At 53.5% G+C, this 27136-nt stretch overlaps 1 protein-coding gene across 1 annotated transcript in view; it reads left to right on the plus strand.

Annotated features, from left to right (window-relative positions):
• The first annotated feature begins 934 nt into the window (after nucleotides 1-934).
• PDE9A (phosphodiesterase 9A) overlaps nucleotides 935-27136 on the plus strand; it is a 106112-nt gene continuing 79910 nt past the window's right edge. The window contains exon 1 of the mRNA XM_052638890.1: nucleotides 935-1032. Within this exon, the coding sequence (XP_052494850.1) occupies nucleotides 964-1032 (69 nt within the window). The 5' untranslated portion in view covers nucleotides 935-963. The remainder of the gene's footprint in view (nucleotides 1033-27136) is intronic.

Consider the following 27136-nt stretch of genomic DNA (forward strand, 5'->3'; position numbering starts at 1 on the left):
CTTGTTCCCACCCCCAAGAGAACTGGGGAGCCGCAGAGGCAGTCCCCATTGGGATCTGCAGGTCAAGAGCTGCCTGTAACCCCTCCCTTTTTTCCCCCACACTCCCTGTAGCAATTAACAAGGGGGGTGGCGACCAGAACAGTGCTGAAGCCAGCAAATAGCGGGTGGCTACAGGAGGACAGAAATAAAATTGCCATTTCAGCTCTGGGTGCAGCTGGAAGAGGCGATCACTCTCGAGGGTGTACACAAACTTAGGGGAAGGAGGTACCTGATGGAGAAGGAACTTTTCCCATCTCCTACTGAAATTAAATAAGGATGGCTCTCACAGCAGGGAAAGATGGACCCAGGGGATTCCCCCAGGCTTAAGTGGTCCTTGGGTCACAAATAGCTTAGGGACCCATGCCAGCCAGGTGCCTGCTGATGGATGATGGAGCATCCACTGGCAGCAAAAGGGTCCTAATGGAGCACTGTCTTTACAGGGAGGTGACCAGCCCTGCAGCCAGAGGGGGTCGCTATGGAAATCTAGTCACCTGAGAGGTGACCAGCCCTGCAGCCAGAGGGGGTCGCTATGGGAATATGGTCACGTGGGCAAGCGACTAGCTTTGCAGTCAGAGGGAGTCACTCACTATGAGCACCTGTCCAGAGAGCAATCGGAGACTGGCTACCCACTTGGCCCTGATTCCCAAGGCGGCTGGAGTCAAAGGGACGATGAGGGGGCGTGCCTTAAAGTGGGAGGGGAGGAGAACGGAGTGTAAACCGGGGAGAGAGGAGAGAGGGGGCGGGAAGGAAAAGGAGGGGAGGCGGAGGAGGAGGAGCCGAGCCCGCGGCCCCGCCCGGCGGCGCGCTGGTTGGCTGGCCCCCGCGTCCGCCCGCCGCCCGCCCCCTCCTCCCACGCCCCGCCCTCCCCGCGGCGGCTGGCGTCGAGAAAGTACAGTAAAAAGTCCAAGTGCAGCGCTCGGCAAGATGGGAACCGGCTCCTCCAGCTACCGGCCCAAGGCCATCTACTTGGACATCGATGGACGCATTCAGAAGGTAGCCCCCTCCCCAGCCTCCCGCGCCGGGCTGCGAGCGCCCTCCCCGCGCGCCCCTCGCCGTGCCCGCCCGCAGGCAGCTCCTCCCCGGTGACCGCGCGGGGTCGCGGTGGCGGGTGGGGGCCGGCCAGGGGGCGCCGGCGGGGGAGGGGTCCGCGGTCCAGCGCCCGCGCATCCGCAGAGGCGGCTGCGGCCTCCGACAACTTGGGCGGGGGGCGGCGGGGCTCCGCGGGGCAGGTGTCCCCACGCGTGGCCCGGTGGAAAGGGGCGACCGCAAGGGGAGTATTTTTTCGTTTCCTTGGGCAGAGCTTTCTTTGTAACAGATCTGATTAGGCTAAGTTCCGACGTTCGGAGGCTGGCCCATTAAGCCTTTCATTTCCGGTGGAAGGACCCTGGAACAGTCGCCCCAGGAGCCGGTGGGCAAACCCGCGGGACGGACACCCCGGACAGGGGGGGCGGGTGGTGCGTGGAGCTCGAAGCCCCTGCGGGGGCCGGGCACCGCTTCCTGCCTAGCGGGGAGCAGGTTGGGGCGGGTGTCGCTGGAGGCTGGCACGGCAGGGGCTGTCATCTCCCACCCCTTCGGTTCCCCATCCCAGCAGGTGGGCAGCCCTGAGCCTGGAGGGGGTGACCCGGGCTGCTTCACCCCCTGGGGACTGTGGAGAGACCTGATGACCCTCCGGATGAGCTCTGCATTCAGACCATCTCCTGCTTCTGATTGGCAGAGAGGGACAAAAAGAGAGCTGGCTTGGAGGACGCTTCCCTAAGCCCCCTCTGAGGTCCTGGGGGGTGTGGGAGAGGAAGGCCACAGTGAGGGAAATACTCCAGCTGGACACCAGCGAAGCCGTGCATCCGCCACGGCTCACTTTGCTCTTCTCAAGGCGCACCCAGAGCCGGGAAGCAGGAGGAGATGCCCCAGCCGGGCACAGAGCAGGCGCCAGGGCTTGGGTGTCTGGGGTTCTCAGACACCCTCTGCCAGCAGCCTCACTCTCGCCCCATCCCCTGCTTCATCCCAAGAAAGGAGAAGTATGGGCTCCCCTTCCCCCCCGTAGCCCACTTCATTGGAACCAGATAACGGGGAGCAGGGGCTCTGAAGCGAGGGCAAGTGGTCACCAGACTCAGGACTCCCCCAGGTCCCCTGGCTTCCAGGACTGGACATCTGTGACTGCACAGGAATTTAACAGCCTCCCCAGAGGGAGAAAGGGCCCTCCGCTGAGTACTCCCATGCTCCAGCATGGGCACGTGTGCACAGACATGCGCACATGGACACACACGTGTGCACATGCATCCACACACAGTGTGCACATAAAATGTGTCCACACACATACACACAGGCACACACACGTGCACACACCGCATATAGACACACAAGTGCACACAGGCAAACATACACACATACACACAAGCACACACAGGCGTGCACCACATATAGACACACATATACACACAGGCAGACATACACACAGGCACACACACAAGCACAAACACACACGCATGCACACACACAGGCAAAGATGCACACATACACAAGCACACACATGCACACAGCACATATAGACACACGTACATATACACACAGGCAAACATACACACAGGCGCACACACACAAGCACAAACACACACGCATGCACACACACAGGCAAAGATGCACACATACAAACACACTCATGTACACACACAGGCAAAGACACACACATACACACAAGCACACACACTTTTTCTATCCCAACAGAGGAAAATTATCAAAGCTCGACCCCTTTTATCTTTTGAAAGAGGTGAGATGAGATGCTGTCAGCATCAGAAGTGACAGTTCCCTCCCAAGAATGTCCTGAAGGTTTCCTGGAGAAGTCCAATGGGATGTGGGTGCCAAGTGGAAGACAGGCTCCTGAGGGAGGGGAGTGCTGAGTGGTGGGCTTGACTCGGCTGTACTTGGGGACATTTTGCTGCTGAGATACTCGAGGTTCTGGTGATCTCCACAAAAGCAGCCGGGCAGGCAGTCCTGGGAGACAGTGAGCACCTGTGTTCAGGAGCGGCCAGATCTGATATGGAGTGCCAACTCCACTGCTTTCTGTTATCCTGGACACCTAACCCTGAGCTCTCCTGAGCTGGCCTCCAGGCCAGTAAGGTGGGACAAGAGCGTTGTCTTTGTAGACTGTTGTGAACAGTGAAGGAGGCCAAGTAGACTGAGTGCCTGGAACCCTCTGGAACACAGCAGGTGTGATGTTCTCTGTGGTTGGTCCATGCCCTTTGATACAAACGAGAGGAGGCAGACCGTGGTCCTCAGACCTCAGCCATCACTTTCACTGCTTCTTGACCTTGCTCTGTGTCCTCTGCCTTTGCTGCTGGTGCTAGGGGGCTGTGGGGTAGGGCTCCTGGCTGCACCTTTAGCCCTGGGGAGAGCTGGATCATCTGGGGTTCCGAGGGTGTGCTAGAAGTCCTAACCCCCAGCCTACCTCACACTGACACCCAGCAGCTCAGTTGGGACTTTAAATCCTGGGCTGAGAGCTCCTACAGAAACGTTTTCAGTGGCCACGGTTTCTTAAAGTCCCAGGCGCTGGATTAATTCCCAAAGTTCCCGGCATGCCGTCGTGCTCTGTCTTCCTTTCATCCATCCCTTCTCCTTTCTGGGGAAGTCACTCTTGAGGGGAGAGCCTGGGGAGGCAGGGTTGGGGGGGGAACTGTCGGCCCTCGGCGGCTCCCATGTTGTTTCTGCACTCCGTCCCTCCAGTTCTCCGGCTCCTGGTCCTTCCTGTTCCCCCCAGGGAGGGCCCCAAATGGGAGGAAGAAGGTAACATTCAGAACAGCGGCTTCTCGGACAGTATCTGCTCCCGTACGGCCTGGGGGGCAGATCTAAAGTTGTCCGAAGGGATGGCCTGCCAGCATCCCCTCTGAGGATGTACCCTAGGGATAATGCTGTACGTGTTCCAGATTCTTAGAGAAACTGGTGGCTCCCCGGTGACTGGCTCCCTGCTTCCTTGGTATGAAGGAGACTCGAGCACACAGGTCACATCACCCACCCAGGTACCCAGTGCGGGGTCGCCACAGGGGTCTGGGGTTCCCTTGAAGGATCCATATTCCATCTGCGGGCTTTTCCTGCAGAGGTTGTGCATAGGTGGCTTGGGGGCGGGGTGGGCAGACAGGGCTAATCTTCCCGGGTCTGGGTCCTTCCTGGGTATACCCAGAAGTGGCCTCCAAGGGGACGGAGAGGCATGCAGGGAGACAGTCCCTCCTTGGGGCCTCCACTTCCAGCCCCTCAGATCTGGATTAGTTCCCTAACCTCCCTCAGTCACGTTTCTCCACTGCCGCGTGGGGGTGCTCCTCGTCCTGCTTGTTGCAGGAATCAGAGTGGACAGGGCAAATCACTCAGTTATCCCACGTGTTCACTGAGCAGCTGCTCCTTGCTGAGGGCTGGGGTCCAGGGTGAATGGGGCATTCATGGCGCTCGGTGAGACCCACCAAGCCATGGCCCCTTTGCATACCCTCCCCCATCCTGCTTCCCCCGGGAGGGACAGACTGAACTGCTGCTGTTGCAGGGCGCCCGGTGAGGGACGGGACACAGCAGGACCCAGCTGGTGGAATGGGCTGATGCTGGCTACGTGTGGGTTTCCATGAAGAGGCTTCCTTTCTTAGGGAAGACCAGCCTGGTTGGGAAGGGGCCCTCTTCCCAGGCCAGGCAGCCTCAGGAGGACCCGGCCTGTGACTGTCGAAAGGCCAGGGCGGCAACCTCGCGCAGCCAGCTGCATCTCCACACACCCGTCCACATCTCCTGGTCCGCCACTTGTCGGGGGCATGGGTGGGACCTGGTACCGCTCGGCACCAGCTGAAGGAGGAGGGAGTGGGAGCCGGGAACCTTCCTGTAAGGACTCCTCTCTGGAGCTGATGCATCTTACCCCCACCCAGAGGGCTTGCTGTTTCTCTCCAAGGTTTCCCCCACCTCAGAATCTGCTCCTTTCTCCCATCCGCCTCCGGAGGAGGGTTGGGCTTGGCTGGGTTGCTTGGGGCAAGACAGATGATGCCACTGGCATCAGGGAGCTTGAGGGACTCCTGCCTGGTGGCACGTCTGGGTGTGGGTTTGCCCACCTTCTGAGGGAGGCCGAGTGAGGCCTTTGTGGGATCCCTGGCCCTGGGCTTGGGCTTAGTGAGAAGCCTTGTCTGGGCAAGAGCAGTCATTCTGGGGACCATCATAAGTGGCACTGAAAGGGACCTGTTTGTGCATTGCCTGTCTAGCGATGTCCCCCCACCCCGCCGCCGCCGCGGGAGAGCCCCTCACCAGGTGCTCTTGGCCGCTCTGAGCTGCATCCCTGCCTCGCTCTGTAGCTGGAATCCAGGTCTCAATGGGCATCGGCCACTTGAGTTCTGCTTGGTTGTTTCTGCCCTGAAATAATGGAACAAATGAGAAAAGCCTGGAAGGAAGAGCAGACAGAGCCCTGGGAAGTTGTTGAAATGTCAGCAGAAGGCTGTTCCCAGTTCCCGACGGTTGGTTGTGGTTGGGTCCCCCCACCTCCGCACTGGGACTGCTCCCCCTCTTGCCCCCTGGAGCTAAGCCCTCCTCTGCCGAGGCTCCTCTCCATGTGGTGCCTTCCTCTCAACCTGGCTCTGTTGCCACGTGGGGCCCCGGGCCCTGCCATGGATTCCTCGGGAGCCAGCAGTTAGCCCCTGTGGACCTTCAGGGCCAGGCCGCCATCCCCTCCCCAGCGGCTTCCCTGGGGCTCAGGCCCTCCTCCCTGCTCTGGGGGGCCTGGCTCTGCCTGCCCTGCTACAGGCTCCCCATGTCCCCCGTCCTGCTCCAGCCCTGCTCCCTCCAAGGATGTCAGCCTCGCCGCCCTTTGGCACAGACACAGGCTTTGGCCTTTCAGGCTGGCTGCTCATCTTCAGGGCAGTCCTGTCCTCTGTTTGTTGAAGGGTGCCCCTGCCACAGTCTTGTCCAGTGTGATCAGCGTGGCGAGGCCTGGAATCCTTCCCTGGCTCATGAAATGTCTCCCCTCCTGGGATGTCTGTCCGGCCACCTGGCCAAGCCCAGTGGAGGGTCCCTTTCAACCTCAGGCGTGTGCTGGCTCGCCCCTCACTCAGACCCTCCCTTCCCTGCCCATCGGCAGGGTCTTGGCTCATCTGTGCAGGGATCGTCCAAAAAACCCTCCATAGTTCTCTGGGCTTTGCTGCTGTCTGGGTCCTCACATAACCACCAGGTGGACGGTGGCTCCCCTTGGTCGCCCTCCAAAGGAAGTCCCAGCAAAGTCATTTCAGTTCAGTTCAGTTCAGTCGCTCAGTCGTGTCCGACTCTTTGCAACCCCATGCAGCACGCCAGGCCTCCCTGTCCATCACCAACTCCTGGAGTTCACTCAGACTCACGTCCATCAAGTCAGTGATTCCATCCAGCCATCTCATCCTCTGTCGTCCCCTTCTCCTCCTGCCTCCAATCCCTCCCAGCATCAGAGTCTTTTCCAATGAGTCAACTCTTTGCATGAGGTGGCCAAAGTACTGGAGTTTCAGCTTTAGCATTATTCCTTCCAAAGAAATCTCAGGGCTGATCTCCTTCAGAATGGATTGGTTGGATCTCCTTGCAGTCCAAGGGACTCTCAAGAGTCTTCTCCAACAGCACAGTTCAAAAGCATCCATTCTTCGGTTCTCAGCCTTCTTCACAGTCCAATTCTCACATCCATACATGACCACAGGAAAAACCATAGCCTTGACTAGATGGACCTTTGTTGGCAAAGTCATTTATCTTCCTTTAAATGTTCATAATGGAAGAGCTTTAAAAGGATATTTTGAAATGGTAACACAAGCTATGGAGAAGGCAATGGCACCCCACTCCAGTACTCTTGCCTGGAAAATCCCATGGACGGAGGAGCCTGGTAGGCTGCAGTCCATGGGGTCGATGAGAGTTGGACACGACTCAGTGACTTCACTTTCACTTTTCACTTTTGTGCATTGGAGAAGGAAATGGCAACCCACTCCAGTGTTCTTGCCTGGAGAATCCCAGGGACGGGGGAGCCTGGTGGGCTGCCGTCTATGGGGTCCCACAGAGTCAGATACGACTGAAGTGACTTAGCAGCAGCAGCAGCAACAGCAGCAACACAAGCTAATTGCAGCCAAGGAAGCTGGAGAAAGGGGGTCATTCCACACCCTCTCGGGGTTTCAGTGTAAATGGAGGCAGCCCCAGTCATCATGGGGCAGAGACCCTGCCCCTCGCCCGCAATGACCCTGTCTCCAGCTGGGCTGTGAACATTGGCGCGTCTCCATTTTCAGTCTCTCTTCACCACATAGATCAGACGCTAGAGTGCAGCCACCTGACTCCAGAGGGACGTACTGGTGCTCCCCAACACAGCCTCTCAGGAGCAGGGTCTCACGCGTTCTAGCCCAAGGCCACGGGGGACCCAGGAGGCTGCAGATCTTCCTCCTCCTTCCCACGGGCTATGGTTGGAGGCCTCTTAAGCCAGACAGTTCCTGACACCTGGAGGCCCTGGGAGGGGGTTGGCTGGGGGCCCGAACCCTGCTAATGCCATTGGGGTTGACGGATAATGATGTGGAGACCTTGTAGGCCGAGTGCAGGGGGCAGGGCTGCTCTCCGCAGTCACCTACGTGGTGGGTGGAGGCCCTGGTGCTGGACACAGCATCTCAGTGCCCGGCTCTGCCAGGGGAAGCCCCCAGGGAGGTCACCTTCTCCTCGATGAGGTGGGTGTGATGCTGGAGCCCCGCCCCCCATGGGGTGATGCAGATGGCTCTGAACACCAGCCACATGGAGCCCAGGGCAGAGCTGGCCCCCTGCAGAGGCTCAGTGAAGTGCATCTTGTCCCCTGGCCCCCCTCCCTGTGCCCAGGACCTATCCCCTCGCAGACTCTGGAAGGAGCCTGGCAGTGCCTCGGTGTCAGTTCCGTATCTGTGAGCCCACTACGACAGATAATCACAAAGAGGGGGCAGTGCCAAGGCCCTGAGGCCCCAGGGCCCACTGCCCAGGCAGCTCCTTCTCCAGCCTGGCAGAGGCGATACCTATTGGCAGCAGGGCTACCTCATGCCCTGAGCGAAGGCACCAGTGGTCTCGCCAGAGCCCTTATGGGCTGAGGGGCTGCTTGGCCTCAGAAACATGCAGAATACAGCCCCGGGCATCAGGGAAGAGGAGCACGGGCAGAGCGCCCCGTCAGAACCAACGTGCAGATAAGAGGTGAAAGGGATGCCTCCAGGATGCTGAGCCCTGTGCCAGCCATGGGGGCCCAGACACCAGCCCGGCTGTGGGCAGCGGGAGCTGAGTGGACAGGTAGCCTGGAGTCACTACAGGCTGCAACCCTGCACCTTTGTCCTGGGTTTACTGTCTATGATTGGCAGGCTGCACTCCTGGGGCCTGGGGGGGCAGACTTTGGCAAGAAGGTCTAAGAGGGTCCCCAGAGGACTCAGAGGGACCTCAGGTGTCCTTATGACAAGTAGCCCAGTCCCACCCCACTGAAGGATTTCTCCATGCTCCATCTCCACCCCTCCCCTCTCAGAACAGACAGGCCATGAGATGGAAGAGGGGCCCCACAGCCCTTGCCTGGGTGGGACAGAGGCCTGGGCTCCAGGCGGGGATGGCTCACAGCCAGTGGAAGGGGCACGTCAGTGGCCCAGCTCGAAAGGCGTTGACATGGAGCCTCTTGCTTGGCTCACCGGGCTGTTTCCTCATGCTTTTGTGGCTATTTGCATTTCCAGGGTTGTGAGTCTTTCTGAGAAAAGTGTATTCTAAGACCATGCACACCTGAAGATACAGCTGCAGGAGTCTAAAAAGTGCGCGCATGTCTCCCTGGGCACCAGTTTACAGCTGTGCTGTGGGTCACTGCACAGTGCGTTCAGCTGCCTTGGAGATGGCACCAAGCATTTTCAGTCTCAGAAAAGTAATGTCTGCAGTCGATGGTGTGGTTGCGTGCCTTGGTCCTGCTCCTGCCTGCCTGTCCCCTGCACCGGCTCCATCACCTCCGCCAGGTGCCACATCTCCTTCTTGATTCCCAGAGCTCTTCACCCAGTGGGAACTTTGGCCCAAACAGAAACTTTCAGCACCTGACTCTGTCTGTTGGTGCTCAGTTGCCAAGTCCTGCCTGACTCTTTGTGACCCCATGGATTGCAGCACGCCAGGCTTCCCTGTGCATCACCAACTCGCGGAGCTTGCTCAAACTCATGTCCATTGAGTTGGTGATGCCATCCAACCATCTCATCCCCTGTCACCCTCTTCTCCTGCCCTCAATCTTTCCCAGCATCGGGGTCTTTTCCGGTGAGTCAGCTCTTAGCATCAGGTGGCCAAAGTATTGGAGCTTCACCTTCAGCAGCCGACCTTCCAATGAATGTTCACAGTTGATTTCCTTTAGGATTGACTGGTTTGATCTCCTTGCAGTCCAAGGGCCTCTCAAGAGTCTTCTCCAACACCAGAGTTTGAAAGCATCAGTTCTTCAGCGCTCAGCCTTCTTTATGGTCCAACTCTCACATCCATATATGACTACCGGAAAAACCATAGCTTTGACTGTATAGACCTTTGTCGGAAGAGTGATGTGTCTGCTTTTTAACTCAGTCTAGACACGATTAAAGAAGACCCTGAATGTTCTGTTCATTTGGGTTCAGATTCCCTGCCTAATATTTTTTTTTAATTTTCAAAAATTGTAGTAAAATACGCATAACATACAGTGTTACCATCTTCACCATTTTACGTGTACAGTTCAGAGGTGTTAATTTATTCGCACTGTTGTGCAACCATCCCCACCATCCATCTCCAGAACTTCCGCATTTCCCCAAATGAAACTCTGTCCCCACTAAACACTGCCTTTCTGTCCCCGTCCACAGACCCTGGCACCAGTGACTCTGTCTACCATCTCTGTAAATCTGAACTTCTCTGGGGACCCCCTGTAGAGGGGGGGAGTCGTATAGTATTTGTCCTTTCATGGCTGGCTTCTTTCCCTGCGCATCACATCCTTGAGGCTAATCCAAGTTGTGGCAGGTGTCAGAATGCTCTTCCTCTTTAAGGCTGAGTCAGATTGCCCTGTGTGGATGGACCACATCTTGCTGACCCATTTATTCATCAGTGAATCTGCCTGCTATCTTGTAAACCTGAATCATTTCCCCTCTTCTCTCCTCAGTTTGCAAAGAGTAGGTCTGTTGCAGTGGTGCATTATTGTGTCTTCTGGAAAACGTTGTGTTCCCAGAGTCCTCCCGTTTTCCAGACCTGGTTGTGTTCATCTCGGGCGGGTGTTTGCAGCGTGGTCCATGAAGTGTGATGTATTGCAGGCGGGGATGAGAGTAAACTGTTCAGGGAAGACAGATGCTTTTCCGATTGCGATTACACTCAGTCCGTTTACCGGCAGCATGACATCAGCGTCAAGAGCATCAATTCAGGGAGGGGTGCAGTTTGTGTGCGTTTGTAACCGTGAGTGTGCAGGCAGGTTACGTCCCTCAGTGTCTTCATCTGTGTGCTGGGGGGAAGCAAGCGTCCACCTTGCAGGGTGGCTGTGATGAAATTCAAGTGTGTATGCCGTGTGCTGAAATGGGGTGGTGCGTAGTGTGTGCTCTGTAAGGTCACGTGGTTTTTATTTTTATTCATCTGCGTCACGGATTTGAGTTGCTAGATCTCTGTGTCTTGTTGGGGGAGCCTTCCCGAGACCCCTGGCCTTGTGCATCTCCCCATCGTTCCAGGCCCAGGGCCATATCCAGGCATGCCCCGTGGAACGAAGGGCCGGGCCAGCCCCACGGGTGCGTCCTGCTCAATGACACTGGTGACTGTGTTCCCCAGATTGGCCCCCAGGCCACACTCCCCCCATTCTTTCCAGGAAAGACGAGACCGGGAATGCCTTTCATTTATCCTCTGACTGTTTCTGAGGCGGCGCTCTGTGGGGACTGCAGTCAGGAGGGAGGGTGGGAAGAGGGGACATGACCCCCCAGTGCAGGCTCTCGGCTTGGATGCACCGGGACCACCAGCCCGGATAGTGACGCGGGGCAGCCTGCGTGTCTGCACACGCTCCAGCTGCATGAGCGTTTCTAGGCCTCTGGTTCATTTATTCTGCTGGAAGGACTTGTAGAGATACTCACAAACACTTAACAGTAATCTTATAGGCGGAAGAAGCCTTTTTGTGGAAGCGAGCCGTGTGTGGAGCATGCTTGGCCAGTCACTGGCCCCTGTAGCCTGGCGGAACTCGCTGTCTTCCTTTGTCCACTGACTATACCCCCCAAACCCAGGCCCTCCGCCCCTCGAGTGCAGCCTGGGAGAGCTGCCTGGTCCTATGGGGGTTCGGGGTAGGGGAGCTTCAGGGAGACAAAGTCAGAGCCCACCCGTGGATGGTGGGAGTTAGGACCGTTTGTCACAGGCAGATCCTCCTCAGTTTAGCCCAGAGAGAACACAGCCGCAAGGCAAGCGGCCACCACCCTCCCATCACCACGCCCAGCCCCGCAGGCTCCGGGTACCCGGCTGCTGTCCAGGGGACTCAGGCATCCCTGAGGCCGGCTGCACATCATATTGATTCATTCTGTAAGCAGAACAGTTAGCGGAACCCAGTGACTCAGGCTGCCTTTATCCTCACAGCTTCTGCCTTGGGGATTTTTTGTTGTTGTTTTTAGTTTCACAGCGTTACAAATCACAGAAAAAGAGGCCATGCATTTGACATGATCATCTAGAGATCTTCAACTATCTCTCCACCTGCAGTTTACATTTGCAAAAGCAGCTCACGCTGAGCGTCGTTCCTTGTTACGTAAAGGCTGACTGTCAGCCGCAGCAGCCGGGTGTGGCTGGTGGCTTGTCTGGAGCCTGTCTGTTGCACGCCCCAGTTCCAGAGTGCTTTGGGGAGCAGCCCCCAAGATGTTTTTGCTCAGAGTTGTGTTATGTAAGCTTCACAGGGGGAAAACTTGAGATATGGGCAGTGCTTAAAGACTCAAAATTAATGGTCATACATACTCTAAAAAAAAATCTCTCAATGAAGCTTCTTATGTAAGCCTCAAATGTCTTACCGTCGCTGTTAATAACAGAAAAATTGAAAGCTGGAAGCAAATACAAGGAGCACTGAAACGCGTGACTCCAGGGATGGCCCAGGACGCCCCCTGGAGCCGCCAGAATGTGCAGCCGTGGCCCAGCATGCATGGGAGATCGATTCTGCATGTGGTGTTTTGAAGGCTGAGCCACAAAGAGCAGAGATGAGAGATGGCATCTGTGCCCTCTGGGCAGAGACGCACAGAATGTTCCAAGGAATGAGGGTGTGGAGGGCACTTCTGGTGGCCAAGTTATAATGGGGAAACGTGTAGAAGCAGTGAATTCCCTCCAGGAATGTTTCTTGAAGCAGTGCTGGTGGCACTGATGGAAAAGGTGGATGAGACGGGTCACAGCCTCGGGGAGTGGAGAGCACACACCTGTGCAGGTGACGCCTGGGTGGCGGAGGAGCAGCAGCCTTGTGGGTGGGTGGAGGCCGAGGGCGGCCCTTCTCAGCGCGAGACTCAGGTGCCCATCCCAGGCGCCTAGGGTGTTAAGCTCTGATCATCGGGATCCGAGTCTGTGGGCTTTGGTAAACAAGTCTGGAGGGTGTGGGCTTCATGAACTGCCAGACGCAGCTGATGTTCTGAACTACGGACATGTTGAGACTTCCTTCCACCTGACCCCTGCTCCCTGCGTCCCCCATATTTCCCCCCCGGAACGTGACGGAGTGTGGAGCTCCACACCCTGGTTTTCCCGACTCATCTTATGCCCAGTTGCTCTCCTTCCAGTCCCTTCCCCGAAGCCCAGGGCCTCTCTTGGGATGGAGGACCCTGGGTCTCTCGTGTTGGTCCTGTAGCCGGGGCCCTCTCTGGGTCTGGGGTCTCTGACTCCGTCTCCAGCCCTGTGGTGACCCCTCCAGCTCCCACCCTCCTCTGCAACACCAGGCTTGGCTTCTGGAAGAAGGAGCCATGGGATATCAGCTTTCAACCAAGTGCCGTGAGCCCCAGGCATTAGACTTTAGGAGCAGTGTACCCGAGAGGAACTGTTTGGTTCGGTGCAGAGGCTGCTCGGGTCACACGGCCTCCACATGCTGGTTGACATGGGTGCCGTGCAGCCTGGGACAATGTGGGTCTCAGTGTGGCCCGGGAGACACTGCCCGGCCGATGTTACCCCGAGGACAAGCACCCCTGAAAGTCCGGCAGCACCGAGCAGAAACCCTGATCTTTGGAGGCACTTATAGCACCTGTAGGGGGGCCCTTTGGGGTTTTCTCTGGGTGGTGGACACTGGCCTCTGGCTGGGTGAGAAGCTGGACAGTGGGGTTGGAGGCTACCATTGCCCATGCCGAGAGACGTTTGTTTTCTCGCACGAAAACTATTTTTTCTTTCTCTTTCTTTTTATTTTGTATTGGAGGCCAGCTGATTAACAATGTTGTGATAGTTTCAGGTGAACAGCCAAGGGACTCAGTCATACACATACGTGTATCCATTCTCCTCCCCACTCCCCTCCCATCCAGGCGGCACATAACGTTGCATGCTCAATTTTTCTAATGAAATTTCAAACAATAAAAAGAAAAGGAAATACAGCAGGGGATGGAGGGAAGAAGGAAGGCCTCTCTCCACTGCACTTGGAAGCTCGTCGGCTCCCCCATGCCCCAGCTCTGTTCAGCAGCCTTCCTTCCCCGCCTCCCATCTCGATGTGATCACCGTTGCCCACCAGGGTGTCTGTGTGATGGCCCAGGTTCCTCTGGCCAGTTCCTGTCCGCCCACGTTGTCACCTCATCTTGCCTTGTTCCTGGGGGTTCCCAATGTTTTTGGTGAATTGTGTCAAAAGATAGGCCATGTTCTGACCGCACGCGCCCCCACAACAACCTGTGAATGGACTATGTTTGGAAATAGGTTATTTGCTGATGTAAGCAAGATGAGATGAGATGGGGCTGGACTTGACTGTCCTTAAAGAAGAGGGAGGTGTGCCCGTTCAGAGAACAGATGGTGGAGGCAAAGCCTGGGCTGATGCGTCCACAAGCCAAGGAGCCCCGGGGGTGCTGGCCACTGTCCAAACTGCAGAGAGACAGCATGGATCCTCCCTGAGAGTTTTCAGAAGGACCCAAACCCACCGCCAGCTCTACTGCAGACTTCAGCCTCCAGAGCTGAGGATGAACTTCTGTGGGTTTAAGCTGCCCTTTTGTGGTATCTTGTTATTGGGTTGACCAAAGATTTCCTCCTGGTTTTTCACATCATTGTACAAAAAAACCCAAAAGATCTTGGCCAATGAATACAACAGCCCCAGGAAACTCATACAGTTGCCTAATTTTAACTTCATTACCTCCTTAAAGACTTTTCTCCAAATACAGCCCGGAAAGCCTGGACCCTTCTCTGGAAAAGGCTGAAAGGCACAGCTTCCCTAGACACCCCAGATCCCCGGATCCCCGATTCATTCCTGCCAGGAAGTGATGATGGAACCGGATGCCTGCTTCCCAGGTCTGCTGAGGTCTGACCTGAGCTGGAGGGAGGGATCCTTCCCGCCTTCCAGTCCTAGGTCTCACTTTCACGTGGTTTCTTCTTGTCTTTTGCCCTTGCCCAACCCCCACCTTCTTCATCTGCTTTGAGACAGGGTGGGAGAGGCTGCGTGTTGGAACCAAGCTCCTCGTGGATGGTCCCCAGGGCCCCAGGTCCTCCCTGGTACCTTCCCTTTTGCACTCTTCCCTGCCCTGGGACACCCAGGAGCCCTGAGCCTGGAGTGGATCCCCGGGACCACATTCAGAGTTCTGCTGCAGCAGAGCACTGGGCTCTGGGTCACGAGCTGCCTCTCACTGGGGTTAGAGCTCAAGAAGGAGAGCAGATTCGAAACCTTGGGAACGTCCTCACCTCCAGCCCTGTCTCAGCACATTTCTTATTCTTTTAGTTCGTCGCTTTCTGCATTTTCAGTCGCCTGTGATCCATTATTTATAACAATGAAGACACCAGAAGTGAAAAAAAAACACAGAGTAATCCAGAGAGATGGCAAGAGTGCTGAGTGGCTCAGCCGTGACAAATGGGTTTCATGGGGAGAAGGTGGCTGCCGACTGGGTGGGAAATGGGCCCTGAGATCCCACTGAGCCCGAGGAGGCGGGGGTTTACAGCATCTGGGTGGCCGAGTCCTGCTGGTGAACATCCCTAACCAGGACGGAATTCCTCCAACTGGGCACTGTTCCCTCCAGCCTCTCCACCTCCCTCCCCCACACCCACAGCAGCTCTTACGGAAGGTGGGGAAATCGCAGCCTTTGACCCTCCAAGCCATCAGTGTCTCCTCTCTTCAACCTGTCCTTCCCTGGTCCAGTCCTGAAGTTTTATCCCAGTCCTGTATGCACTCCACACTTCACATAGCATCAAGGACTCCTCACTGTTGTTCAATCGCTCAGTCGTGTCCCACTCTTTGCAACCCCATGGACTACAGCACACCAGCGTTCCCTGTCCTTCACCATCTCCTGGAGTTTGCTCAGACTCATATCCATTGAGTCGATGATGCCATCCAACCACCTCATCCTCTTGCCCTCAGTCTTTCCCAGCATCAGGATCTTTTCCATTGAGTCAGCTCTTTGCATCAGGTGGCCAAAGTATTGGAGCTTCGGCTTCAGCATCAGTCCTTCCAATGAATACTCAGGGTTGATTTCCTTTAGGACTGACTGACTTGATCTCCTTGCAGTCCAAGGGACTCTCAAGAGTCTTCTCCAACACCACAGTTCCAAGGCATCAGTTCGGCACTCAGCCTTCTTTATGGTCCAGCTCTCTAAAGAACTCCTATCACCTGCAAAAGAGATTCCAGCCATCCCAGAATGAAGGTCAAGGGTGCCAGATCCCTGGGGCATCTGTAGCAGATCGCCACAAACTGAATAACCAAGAACAGAAATGTATTCTTTCTCAGTGCTAGAGGCTGAAAGTCCTAAATGAGCTTCACTGGGGTCAGAGTCAAGGTGTTGGCAGAGGCCCTGGGGGAGCATCCGTTCCTGCCTCTTCCCGCATCTGGGGCTGCCGGCAGATCTCCGCTTGTGGCCATAGCCCTCCAGTCTTCAAGGCCAGTATCCTCCAGGTCGTGTCTGCCTCACACTCTTCACATCACCGTCTCCTCCGTGTGTTGTTAGCTCTCACCCCGCCTCCCTGGTGACTGTGATTTCACTTAGGCCCACCTACATCATCCAGCGGAGAAGGCAGTGGCACCCCACTCCAGTACTCTTGCCTGGAAAATCCCATGGACGGAGGAGCCTGGTAGGCTGCAGTCCGTGGGGTCGCCAAGAGTCGGACACGACTGAGCGACTTCACTTTCACGCATTGGAGAAGGAGATGGCAACCCACTCCAGTGTTCTTGCCTGGAGAATCCCAGGGACAGTGGAGCCTGGTGGGCTGCTGTCTATGGGGTCGCACAGAGTCGGACACGACTGAAGCGACTTAGCAGCAGCAACACATCATCCAGGATTGTCTCAGGAGCCTTGAGCTAAGCACACCTGCAGAGACTATAGGGCAGTATTCACAGGTTCCCAGGGTTGGGGGGAGGGTAACTCTCAGGGGCATGGGCTTCCCAGGTGGCTCAGCAATAAAGACTCCACCTGCCAATGTCGTAGAGTCAGCTTTGATCCCTGGGTCAGGAAGATCTCCTGGAGAAGGAAATGGCTACCCATTCCGGCGTTCTTGCCTGGAGAATCCCATGGACAGAGGAGCCTGGCAGGCCACAGTCCATGGGATGATAAAGACTCGACTTAGCAACTAAACAACAACAATCTGTGGCGTGTGTTCAGTTGCTCAGTCATGTCCGATTCTTTGCGACCCTATGGACTATAGCCCACCAGGCTCCTCTGTCCATGGGATTCTCCAGGCAGGAATACTGGAGGGAGTGGGCCATTATTCAGGGACTGCAGGGATGTCAGCTACATGGTTGTAAACACATTCCAGCTTCAGCTGGCCCCACGTTTCCTGGGCTCCACAGGCTCTCTGCATGTGGTCGCTGTGCCCTAAACCCCTCGGGATCGCTGGTCTGGAGTGTGCATGGGGCAGAGCGAGGGGGTCGCATCTTCCCTGCAGCCCCAGCCCTTGCCCGTGCTCCTGTGGTCCACCTGACCCTCCCGGCCGACCCTCTTTCACAGACATGTCCCGTCTGCCCTTAGTTTCATGTGTGATGTGAACATCACCGCATCCCCTGCCCCTGGCAACAGGTGACAGGAGGGGCTTAGATGTCTCTCTGCTTCCCCAGCAGATCTTGCTCTGCATTTGATTGTATTAACTCATGCCATGCGAGACCAATGTGCCTCTCAAATGCTCTTGCCTAACAGACGTTTATTGAAGGCCTCCTGTGTGTTGGACCCCAGAGAAGGTGATGCTAGAGAGGTGATGTGCTTCAGAACATCAGCCTCAAGTCACCCTCCCACCCCCTGGGTTGCTTTTCCCATGGCCCAGGTTTCAGCAGAATGGAGTTTGCCTCCACCAGTGTCCCATGCTACTTGTATGATCTTGGGCCTCAATTTTCACATCTGCAAATGGGGCTGGTACCTGCCTGGCACACGTTTGGATCATGCTTAACACATCCCAGAAGTCTTGGGAAGTGTTCTGTAGAGGCTGTGTATCTTCCCTACGTAGCAGATGAGGAAGGTATGCATTGAAGAGGATAAGGCGTTTGCCCATGACCCTAGAGTCCATGAGAAGCAGAGCCGGTAAACCAGGAGGGCTGGCTTCAGGCCCATGTGGCGACTGTGCCTCTCGGGGAGAAGGAATCTCACCCATGGGGTGAGGTGGTCATCCCAGCATGTGGGGCTTAGGGCAGAGGCTGCCCAAGGGAGCCCCCCAACACCCTGAAGCAGGTGGAGCTGGTGTTGTCCACTCTGAGGATGAGATGTCGGAGACTAGAGATGTTGGGAGACTTGCCTGCAGTACACAGTTTATTCGAGAAGGAGCAGAGTCAGGTCCCGATGCCCAGCCTGGAGGCCTTTCCTCGGCGGGTTCCTCCCGGCCTTGCAGGCTCTGCAGCGAGGTTGGGATTTGGGGCCTATCTCTGCATTCACCCCAGGCTCACCCTGTCACAGCTCCAGGAGGCTTTGCACGGCGTATGCTGCCTCCCAAGTGCATCCATGATTCCTGGCCTCACCCACCGCTGGTCTCCGTCATCTGAGATGGTTTATCACACTGAGCCGCCAGCTCCTCCCCGCTTCCTCGCTCTGACCATCACCTGCCGTTGGACTGGCAGCCGCCCTTCCTTTTCAACCCTGCTCACTTGCTATGTGACCTCGGAAGAAGGGCTCCTCCCCTCTCTGAACCTTAGTATCTGCAACATAGGAATAACAGTCCCCACCATTAAAGCTTGCTTTAAGAATTGAAGACAAATAAGTGGCAAGAAAAGGGGACCATTCTCTCTTTCTCACACACACACACGTATATGCACACACTTGTTTTCAAGTCAGGATCCACAGGGTGCATTTACTTGCCATCACCCTTGGCCTCTTTCTATCCATTTTTTTCATCCCCTTTGCGTTCCTTGTCATTTATTTGTCAGGGAAGACATATTACTTATGGTCCTCAAAACATGCCCTAAAGATAGATCTCTGACATCTGAGAAATAATAAGGAAAATTGTCAGTTTTCTTTGCATCTGACAGTAGTACTGTGGCTTATCTTAAACCCTAAGAAAGAGATCTTATATTTTAGAGACCCACGCTGAAACACGAGCACGAAATAATATGTCTAAAATGAGCTTTCAGATAACCCTGGTGGAGGGAGAAGCTGGGAGACAGAGAAGGCAGGATGGATCTCGTGTTGCTAATTGTGGAAGTTGGGAGGTGGGCACTGAGGTTCCGTTATGCCAGGGCTTTGGCTTTTGTAGTAACAGAGCATTTCCATTATGTATAAAAGTTCTCTCTTTTTTTTTCTTTTCAGGGAACGTACGTAATGTGTCTGGGTCATAGTAATAAACGGTAGCTTTTTGTTTTTATTTTATATGTTTTCAAATGACAGGGCTGGAAAAATACCTCTTAAATTGGAAAGAGAAATGAGGCCTAATTCAGATTTTATCTTAGACAAAGAAGCTGTGATTGCCTGCCTGGCAGTTAGCAGTGATCCATTCTGAATGTGACACTATTGTAACATGTTCTAGAAACAAGGGGCAGGATGGAATGAACATTATATTCACCTTTATGTATGTAATTTATAATTTGAGGTAGACGGCAGAGGAATTGCAGATGTACATGGGTGGATGGGGAGCTAGCCTACAATCTTTCCTCTGGTGAAAATGTGTATTTCTTGAGGGAAGGTAAAAAGAAAGTTAAATGTGGGATTTGGATCCTGGTCTCTTTGTAGCTTGTTTTATATATTAAACACTCATAATTCCCAGGTGCTGAAAAAGCAATAGAAATTCAGCTTTCAATTCCCCCAAAGATAGCAAAACCACCACTGAGTTGGCGTTCAGCTCTCCTGACAGCTGGCCTGGTGAGTTCTAACTCGTGGAGCTGGAGCATGGGCATCGGGGCCAGACTGAAATACTCTGGTTTGCTTTGAGGGAAGACGGAGCCCTATAAAAGCTTAATAGTTTATAAAAGCTATAAAAATGAATCATGGTCTGATAGACAAAGGAAAGGAATTTGGATTGGTTTGTCTTCTTCCAAGAGTGGGATCCAAATCAGTATTCACTCCAAGTAGGTGATTAGAAATATCAGTAATTTAAGAACAAGGCAGACAGAATATAGATACCGCTAAGGGGGAGTGACAGCAGAAAAGAGGCCAAGTGACCACCTCTGCTTCCCATTAGGACCAATGTTAAAGTCTCATTTCAGCACTGCACGCGTCTCTGGACTTGGAGCCAGGTGGCCAAGTTTATATCCAGGACCACACAGACCTGGCCAGGCCAGGTTCTCTCTGTGTCAGAGCTCTCATGTGAGAGCTGAGGGGATGATGATGCTCCAAGCTTAGGAGGTCCCTCCAAGGACCCAGGGTCACAGGATGTAAGACGCTTGGCTCAGATTTTGGCCAGAGTGTGAACTCAACCACGTTAGATGTTGTTGTTGGTGTTGGTGGTGATGATGATGGAGTAAGGGATGGTGGTGGTCACGGTGGGGACAGTGGTGGTCACGGTGGAGGCAGAGGAGGAGGTGGCGGTGATGATGATGGAGTAAAGGATGGTGGTGGTCACGGTGGGGACAGTGGTGGTCACGGTGGAGGCAGAGGAGGAGGTGGTGGTGATGACAATGGAGTAAGGGATGGTGGTCACGGTGGGGATGGTCTTGGTGACATGGAGGCAGAGGAGGAGGTGGTGGTGATGATGATGATGGAGTAAGGGATGGTGGTCACAGTGGGGATGGTGGTGGTCATGGTAGAGGCAGAGGAGGCGGTGGTGGTGATGACGATAGAGTAAGGGATGGTGATGGTCACAGTGGGGATGGTGGTGGTGACGGTGGAGGTGGGGGTTGGTGATGATTCAGGTGATTGCAGTGGTGGTGTTTAACCTAAAACCAGCAGGTGCAGAGTTTGTTCTCAGCATGTTGACATAGGCAGATGCTTGGGCACCGATATCCTGACATAGGAAACCACCCAGAGATGCTGACATGTTGACGTCAAGGCTGTGTGTCCTCGGCGCCTCTTGCTTGGGGAAGTGGCCTTGGCACGGTCAAGGGGGTGCCTCTCCATGTCCAGGGAAGATATCTGTGAATTTCAAGGGGCCCTCCTGTAATCACAGCTGCCGCTTAGCTGAGCACTTACTGTGTACCGGGCCCTCTGTATGTCATGATGAAGCCTTCACCCTGGTATGACAATGCTCACTCTGCAGGGGAAGAGTCAGAGCCTCAAGGTTAAGAATCCTGCCCTGGGCCAAGCTGGAAAAGGAGAAGCTGGGCCTGTAGTCACTCCTCTGACTCCTCCCCATCCACCCCTCTGCTCTGCATGTGTCTGGAGCAGTACGTGACCCTGGCACCCGCTCAGGGTGATCCTGGGATGTGAGACTCTGGGAACCTCAGGGGCTGCAGCCAATCCAGGGCCCACTCCGTCAGAGGGAGCCAGCTAAGGGCAGTCACTCACTTACTGTTCTTGCTCTAAGGTGCCCCCTCTGCCCTAAGGGCCAACAGTCAGTGCAGTGATTTGTATAACTTTAGCAACAGAACTGTTTTTTTTCTCAAAAACTTTACATATAGTCCTATAATATAAAGCTTATACAAACAGTTAACTGACTGTATTCAGTTCAGTTCAGTCGCTCAGTCGTGTCCGACTCTTTGTGACCCCATGTATCGCAGCACGCCAGGCCTCCCTGTCCATCACCAACTCCCGGAGTTCACTCAGACTCACGTCCACCGAGTCCGTGATGCCATCCAGCCATCTCATCCTCGGTCATCCCCTTCTCCTCCTGCACCCAAACCCTCCCAGCATCAGAGTCTTTTCCAATGAGTCAACTCTTCGCATGAGGTGGCCAAAGTACTGGAGTTTCAGCTTTAGCATCATTCCTTCCCAAGAAATCCCAGGGCTGATCTCCTTCAGAATGGACTGGTTGGATCTCCTTGCAGTCCAAGGGACTCTCAAGAGTCTTCTCCAACACCACAGTTCAAAAGCATCAATTCTTTGGCGCTCAGCCTTCTTCACAGTCCAGCTCTCACATCCATACATGACTACTGGAAAAACCATAGCCTTGACTAGACGGACCTTAGTCAGCAAAGTAATGTCTCTGCTTTCGAATATACTATCTAGGTTGGTCATAACTTTTCTTCCAAGGAGTAAGCGTCTTTTAACTTCATGGCTGCAGTCACCATCTGCAGTGATTTTGGAGCCCCCAAAAATAAAGTCTGACACTGTTTCCACTGTTTTCCCATCTATTTCCCATGAAGTGATGGGACCAGATGCCATGATCTCCGTTTTCTGAATGTTGAGCTTTAAGCCAACTTTTTCACTCTCCTGTTTCACTTTCATCAAGAGGCTTTTTAGTTCCTCTTCACTCTCTGCCATAAGGGTGGTGTCATCTGCATATCTGAGGTTATTGATATTTCTCCTGGCAATCTTGATTCCAGCTTGTGTTTCTTCCAGTCCAGCGTTTCTCATGATGTCCTCTGCATAGAAGTTAAATAAGCAGGGTGACAATATACAGCCTTGACGTACTCCTTTTCCTATTTGGAACCAGTCTGTTGTTCCATGTCCAGTTCTAACTGTTGCTTCCTGGCCTGCATACAGATTTCTCAAGAGGCAGGTCAGGTGGTCTGGTATTCCCATCTCTTTCAGAATTTTCCACAGTTGATTGTGATCCACACAGTCAAAGGCTTTGGCATAGTCAATAAAGCAGAAATAGATGTTTTTCTGGAACTGTAAAAAGCAGAAATAGATGTTTTTCTGTAACTGTATTAGTACTCATTTATTCTGTAAATTCAAATGTACAGCCCCCACTGGAGAATTACTGGGAACAGAAAGGTTCCTTGTGTGAGCACTGAGTTTGGAATTGGGGTTTAGGCTGGCAGCTGCAGGCTTACATTGGCGTCAGCACCAGTGAGCTTCCGCTCATATCACTGACCCCCAGAAGTCTACATGAGGAGGGCCCTGGCCTGACCATCCTGCAGCCATGGACAGGCCTGAAAACCCCAGCAGGGCGGCGCTACAACTCTCTGACCAGGAGGCATGTAGATCCGAGCCACTAGGGTCTCAGGACAGCAGTCGTGGGGAGCCTCGCGGGTGCTGACTGTGTGGACCTGACACCCAGGATGACATCTCCCTCCCCAGATGTGTTGGTATTTAAGTTATTACAGCTGCGTAACTTGCTTTAGAGGGGCTTCCCTAATGGCTCAAATGGTAAAGAATCCATCACAATGCAGGAGACCAGGGTCCCTGGGCAGGAAGATCCGCTGCAGAAGGGAATGGCAATCCATTCCAGTATTCTTGCCTGCAAAATCCCGTGGACAGAGGAGGATGTGGGCTACATCCATGGGATTGCAAAGAGCTGAGAATGACTGAGTGACTAATACACACACGCGCGCGCACACACACACACACACACAGTTCAGTTCAGTTCAGTCGCTCAGTCATGTCTGACTCTTTGCAACCCCATGGACTGCAGCACACCAGGGTTCCCTGTCCATCACCAACTCCAGGAGCTTGCTCAAACTCATGTCCATCGCGTCGGTGATGCCATCCAACCATCTCATTCTCTGTCGTCCCCTTCTCCTCCCACCTTCAATCTATCCCAGCATCAGGGTCTTTTCCAATGAGTCGGTTCTTCACATCAGGTGGCCAAAGTATTGGAGCTTCAGCTTCAGCATCAGTCCTTCCTATGAGTGTTCAGGACTGATTTCCTTTAGGATGGACTGGTTGGATCTCCTTGCAGTTCAAGGGACTCTCAAGAGACTTCTCTAAAACCGCAGTCCAAAAGCATCAATTCTTTAGCGCTCAGCCTTCTTTATGGTCCAACTCTCACATCCACACATGACTACTGGAAAATCCATAGCTTTGACTAGACACTTCTTTGTTGGCAAAGTAATATTTCTGCTTTCTAATATGCTGTCTAGGTTGGTCATAGCTTTTCTTCCAAGGAGCAAGCGTCTTTTAATTTCGTGGCTGCAGTCACCATCTGCAGTGATTTTGGAGCCCCAAAAATAGTCTGTCACTGTTTCCATTGCTTCCCCATCTATTTGCCATGAAGTGATGGGACCAGATGCCATGATCTTACTTTTCTGAATGGTGAGTTTTAAGCCAACTTTTTCACTCTCCTCTCTCTCTTTCATCAAGAAGCTTTTTAGTTCCTCCTCACTTACTGTCTTCAGGGTGGTGTCATCTGCGTATCTGAGGTTATTGACATTTCTCCCGGCGATCTTGATTCCAGCTTGTGCTTCATCCAGCCCAGCGTTTTGCGTGATGTTCTCTGCATATAAGGCTTCCCTTGTGGCTCAGCTGGTACAGAATCCGCCTGCAATGCTGGAGACCTGAGTTCAATCCCTGGGTTGGGAAGATTCCCCGGAGAAGGGAAAGGCTACCCACTCCAGTATTCTGGCCTGGAGAATTTCATGGACTACACAGTCCATGGGGTTGCAAAGAGTCAGACACAACTGCGCAACTTTCACTTTCGCTCACTCTGCATATAAGTTAAGTAAGCAGGGTGACACTATACAGCCTTGACATACTCCTTTTCCTTTTTGGAACCAGTCTATTGTTCCATGTCCAGTTCTAACTGTTGCTTCTTGACCTGCATACAGATAGGTCAGGTGGTCTGGGATTCCCATCTCTTAAAGAATTTTACACAGTTTGTTGTGATCCACACAGTCAAAGGCTTTGGCTTAGTCAATAAAGCAAAAGTAGATGTTTTTCTGGAACTCCCTTGCTTTTTTGATGATCCAGCGGATGTTGGCAATTTGGTCTCTGGTTCCTCTGCCTTTTCTAAATCCAGCCTGAACATCTGGAAGTTCACGGTTCACACACACACAGTTGCTTTATAATTAGTGTCTAAAGGAGTTTACATAGACCTACTTAAAGAAAGGAAACCTGTCACAGCGCTGGCAGACCAACGCCCCCTGTCCTCACTCCAGAGCAGTGCTGCTCAATCAGCCCCCTTCCCAAATTTGGGACATAGCTCCCGGGAGATGGTCTTGCCCCACCTGCTGATCTGGACCCCTGGGGGACCCGCCCAGGCTCCCTGCAACCCCCTAGGAGGACTCTACCTACACCCATCCTGGTCACTGAAAACCTCACTTGGGTGGGGTCTGGAAGATGCATGGGTGTGACGGGCATTAGGTTAGGGTCTGACGCTGTAGAGATTCTTCACCAGGAAGTCCCGCTGTGTGGGCGGTGAGTCTTAACTGGAACTGGTGGGGAGTGGAGGTGAGGGTGGTGGGAACCACCTTCTCTGCAGCCCCTTCTGTCTGCATGGCCTCGGGTCCCCCAGGGGCCATGACCAGTCCCTCCAGCCCCATCTCAGCCTGGGTCCCTGCAGCTGGCACAGAACCCTGGGACCTGCTTCTTTGTCCATCCCGGGAGGTGCCCGGCTTCATCCTCCCCACCCTGTCCCCCCACCCACAGGGTCCCTGCCTCTCCCTCCCTTCTGGTTTTCTCCGTTCCGGCTCACACAGCAGCTCCCCCCCATTCCTCTCCAAATGCTATTTAAATTCTGAATTTTGTCCTCTGGCTAACTGTCATTTAATTTTCTCATCCTCTTGGCTTAAAGCCAGAGTATTCTTTCCAAATAAAAATGGTAAAGACCTTTTTTTTCCCCCTCTCGCAAGATTCTTATGTAAATGCAGCGCAGCCTGCTGTTAGGAGGGAATATTCATAAGTCAGGTCTGTTATTGATTATTAACATCAGCTTCTAGATCTAGGTCCCTTTTGGTTACAAAAACCCCACGTATTCATTGTAGAGTATTTGAGAACTACAGAGCAGTATAAAAAAGAAAAGAGAAGAACCCTTTCACTCACCAGAGAGGAGAAACTGCTGCAAACATTTCAGGACCTCTCCTGCTGGTGTTGTCAGCAAGATGGAGAGGGACAGGGTCATCTTCTTTAACGTAATTTTTTCTTTTGATCATTGTCACTCAGCATGACAGAAGCAGCAGTGTTCAAAATCATGATTTTAATGTCTGTATAATGTTCCATCGTGGAGACTTAGTTAAGATGCAATTGTTTTGTTGTTTTGAGACGTTTAGCTTAATTCCATTTCTCAGCAGTAGTGAACACGAAAGGAACACCTCCACTAGCTCTTCGCTTGTGAAGGACCCGTGCAGGGCAGTGGTTTGGACCCAAGCCTGGGAAGTGACTAGAACACTGTCTAGCACTTCATAAATGTGTGGGGTTTTCTTTTTTTTTTTTTTTTGGCCACACAGCCCAGCATGTGGGATCTTAGTTCCCTGACTAGGGATCGAACCCATGGCCCCAGCATTGGAAGTGTGGAGTCTTAACTACCAGACCACCAGGGATGTCCCCATAAATGCTCTTATTATTATTAAAGTTTGCTGTTAGTTTTAGTTTTAGATTAAAATTAAAATTTAGATTAAAATCTGTTTCTGGAAACGAGATTCTGGGTCAGAGGGCACACATGTGGCCATAGTTCTTCCCAGCAGGGCCACCTGGGCACGTATTCCTTAAAGGGTGTCCCTCTCTCCACCCCCAGCCAGAGCTGGTGTCTTCACTTTATTCGGATAAGCCCTTGGGGAAACGTGGAGATTAGCGTGTAGCTGTAAGCGATACCACGGAGGGATCTGTGTGCCCTTCGCCCCGTTTCCCCCCAGTGTGACGTCCTACACAGTTACAGTCTGGCATCATGGCCAGGATATTACAGTGGGACAGTCCCCCGCCTTATTCAGACTTCCTCATTTCCTTGTGCTCATTTGAGGGCTTATATGGAGTTGTACAATTTAATCACATGCGTAGGGTCTGGTATCCTCCCCCAAAGTCACGGCAGAAGACAGTCCAGCCCTTTCATGACCACACCCACCTCCTTCCTCCACCCCAACCCCTACCCCACCCCAGTGCTGTCTGTTCTAACTTTGTCATAGCAGAAATGTCATATGAGTGGAGCCATCCAGTATGTAAGCTTTGGGGGTTAACTTTTATTCACATAGCGTACATCCCTTGGGATCCATCTCAGCTGTCTAGATCAATAATTCATCCACGGTGCGGATGGACCAGAGTTTGTTTAACATTCACCCGTTGAAGGGCATCTGGGTTGCTTCCAGATTTGGGCTCTCCATCCCTTTGTCGTTCTTGCCAGTGTGATGATTTTCCTTCCATTTCTTGGAGGCCAGTGTGGCTATTTTTAGAAGTCAGTACCCTCGTTTGGTTGGGTGGAGATTTCTGATGTCAGTGGGACATGCATAATTCGTCTTCATCAAGATACAAGAGTAAATACAGCTGTGGTGAAGTGTTAAATTTAAGATGCTGGGGGCTGAGATCCATAGTCCACGTGGATGGAGCAAGGAGGGGACCAGAGCCTCCAGGTCTGATCAACAGAGGAGGAAACAGAGCTGGGAACCACCTGGAGCAGCAGAGCTCGCCATGTGCCCTCGGGAAGGACAACCTGCCTTTCTCCCCTCCCTCCTTCAGGACCTCACATCCTGGTGTCTGCAGACTCCCCACCCCAACCACTCTCTTCTTCAGCTGTAGCCGTTTAAAATCACTTCAGGGAAAAAAAAAAAAAAACTGCACAAGAATTATAATTAGGAAGATTTTGCTCAAGATTCATTACTCCAAGTTCAAAGATGCTCTGTGAAATTTGTTGGTAAGGCAGTCCATAAAAAATTTCA

The sequence above is a fragment of the Budorcas taxicolor genome, chromosome 1 (assembly GCF_023091745.1).
Source record: "Budorcas taxicolor isolate Tak-1 chromosome 1, Takin1.1, whole genome shotgun sequence".
Lineage (NCBI taxonomy): Eukaryota > Metazoa > Chordata > Mammalia > Artiodactyla > Bovidae > Budorcas > Budorcas taxicolor.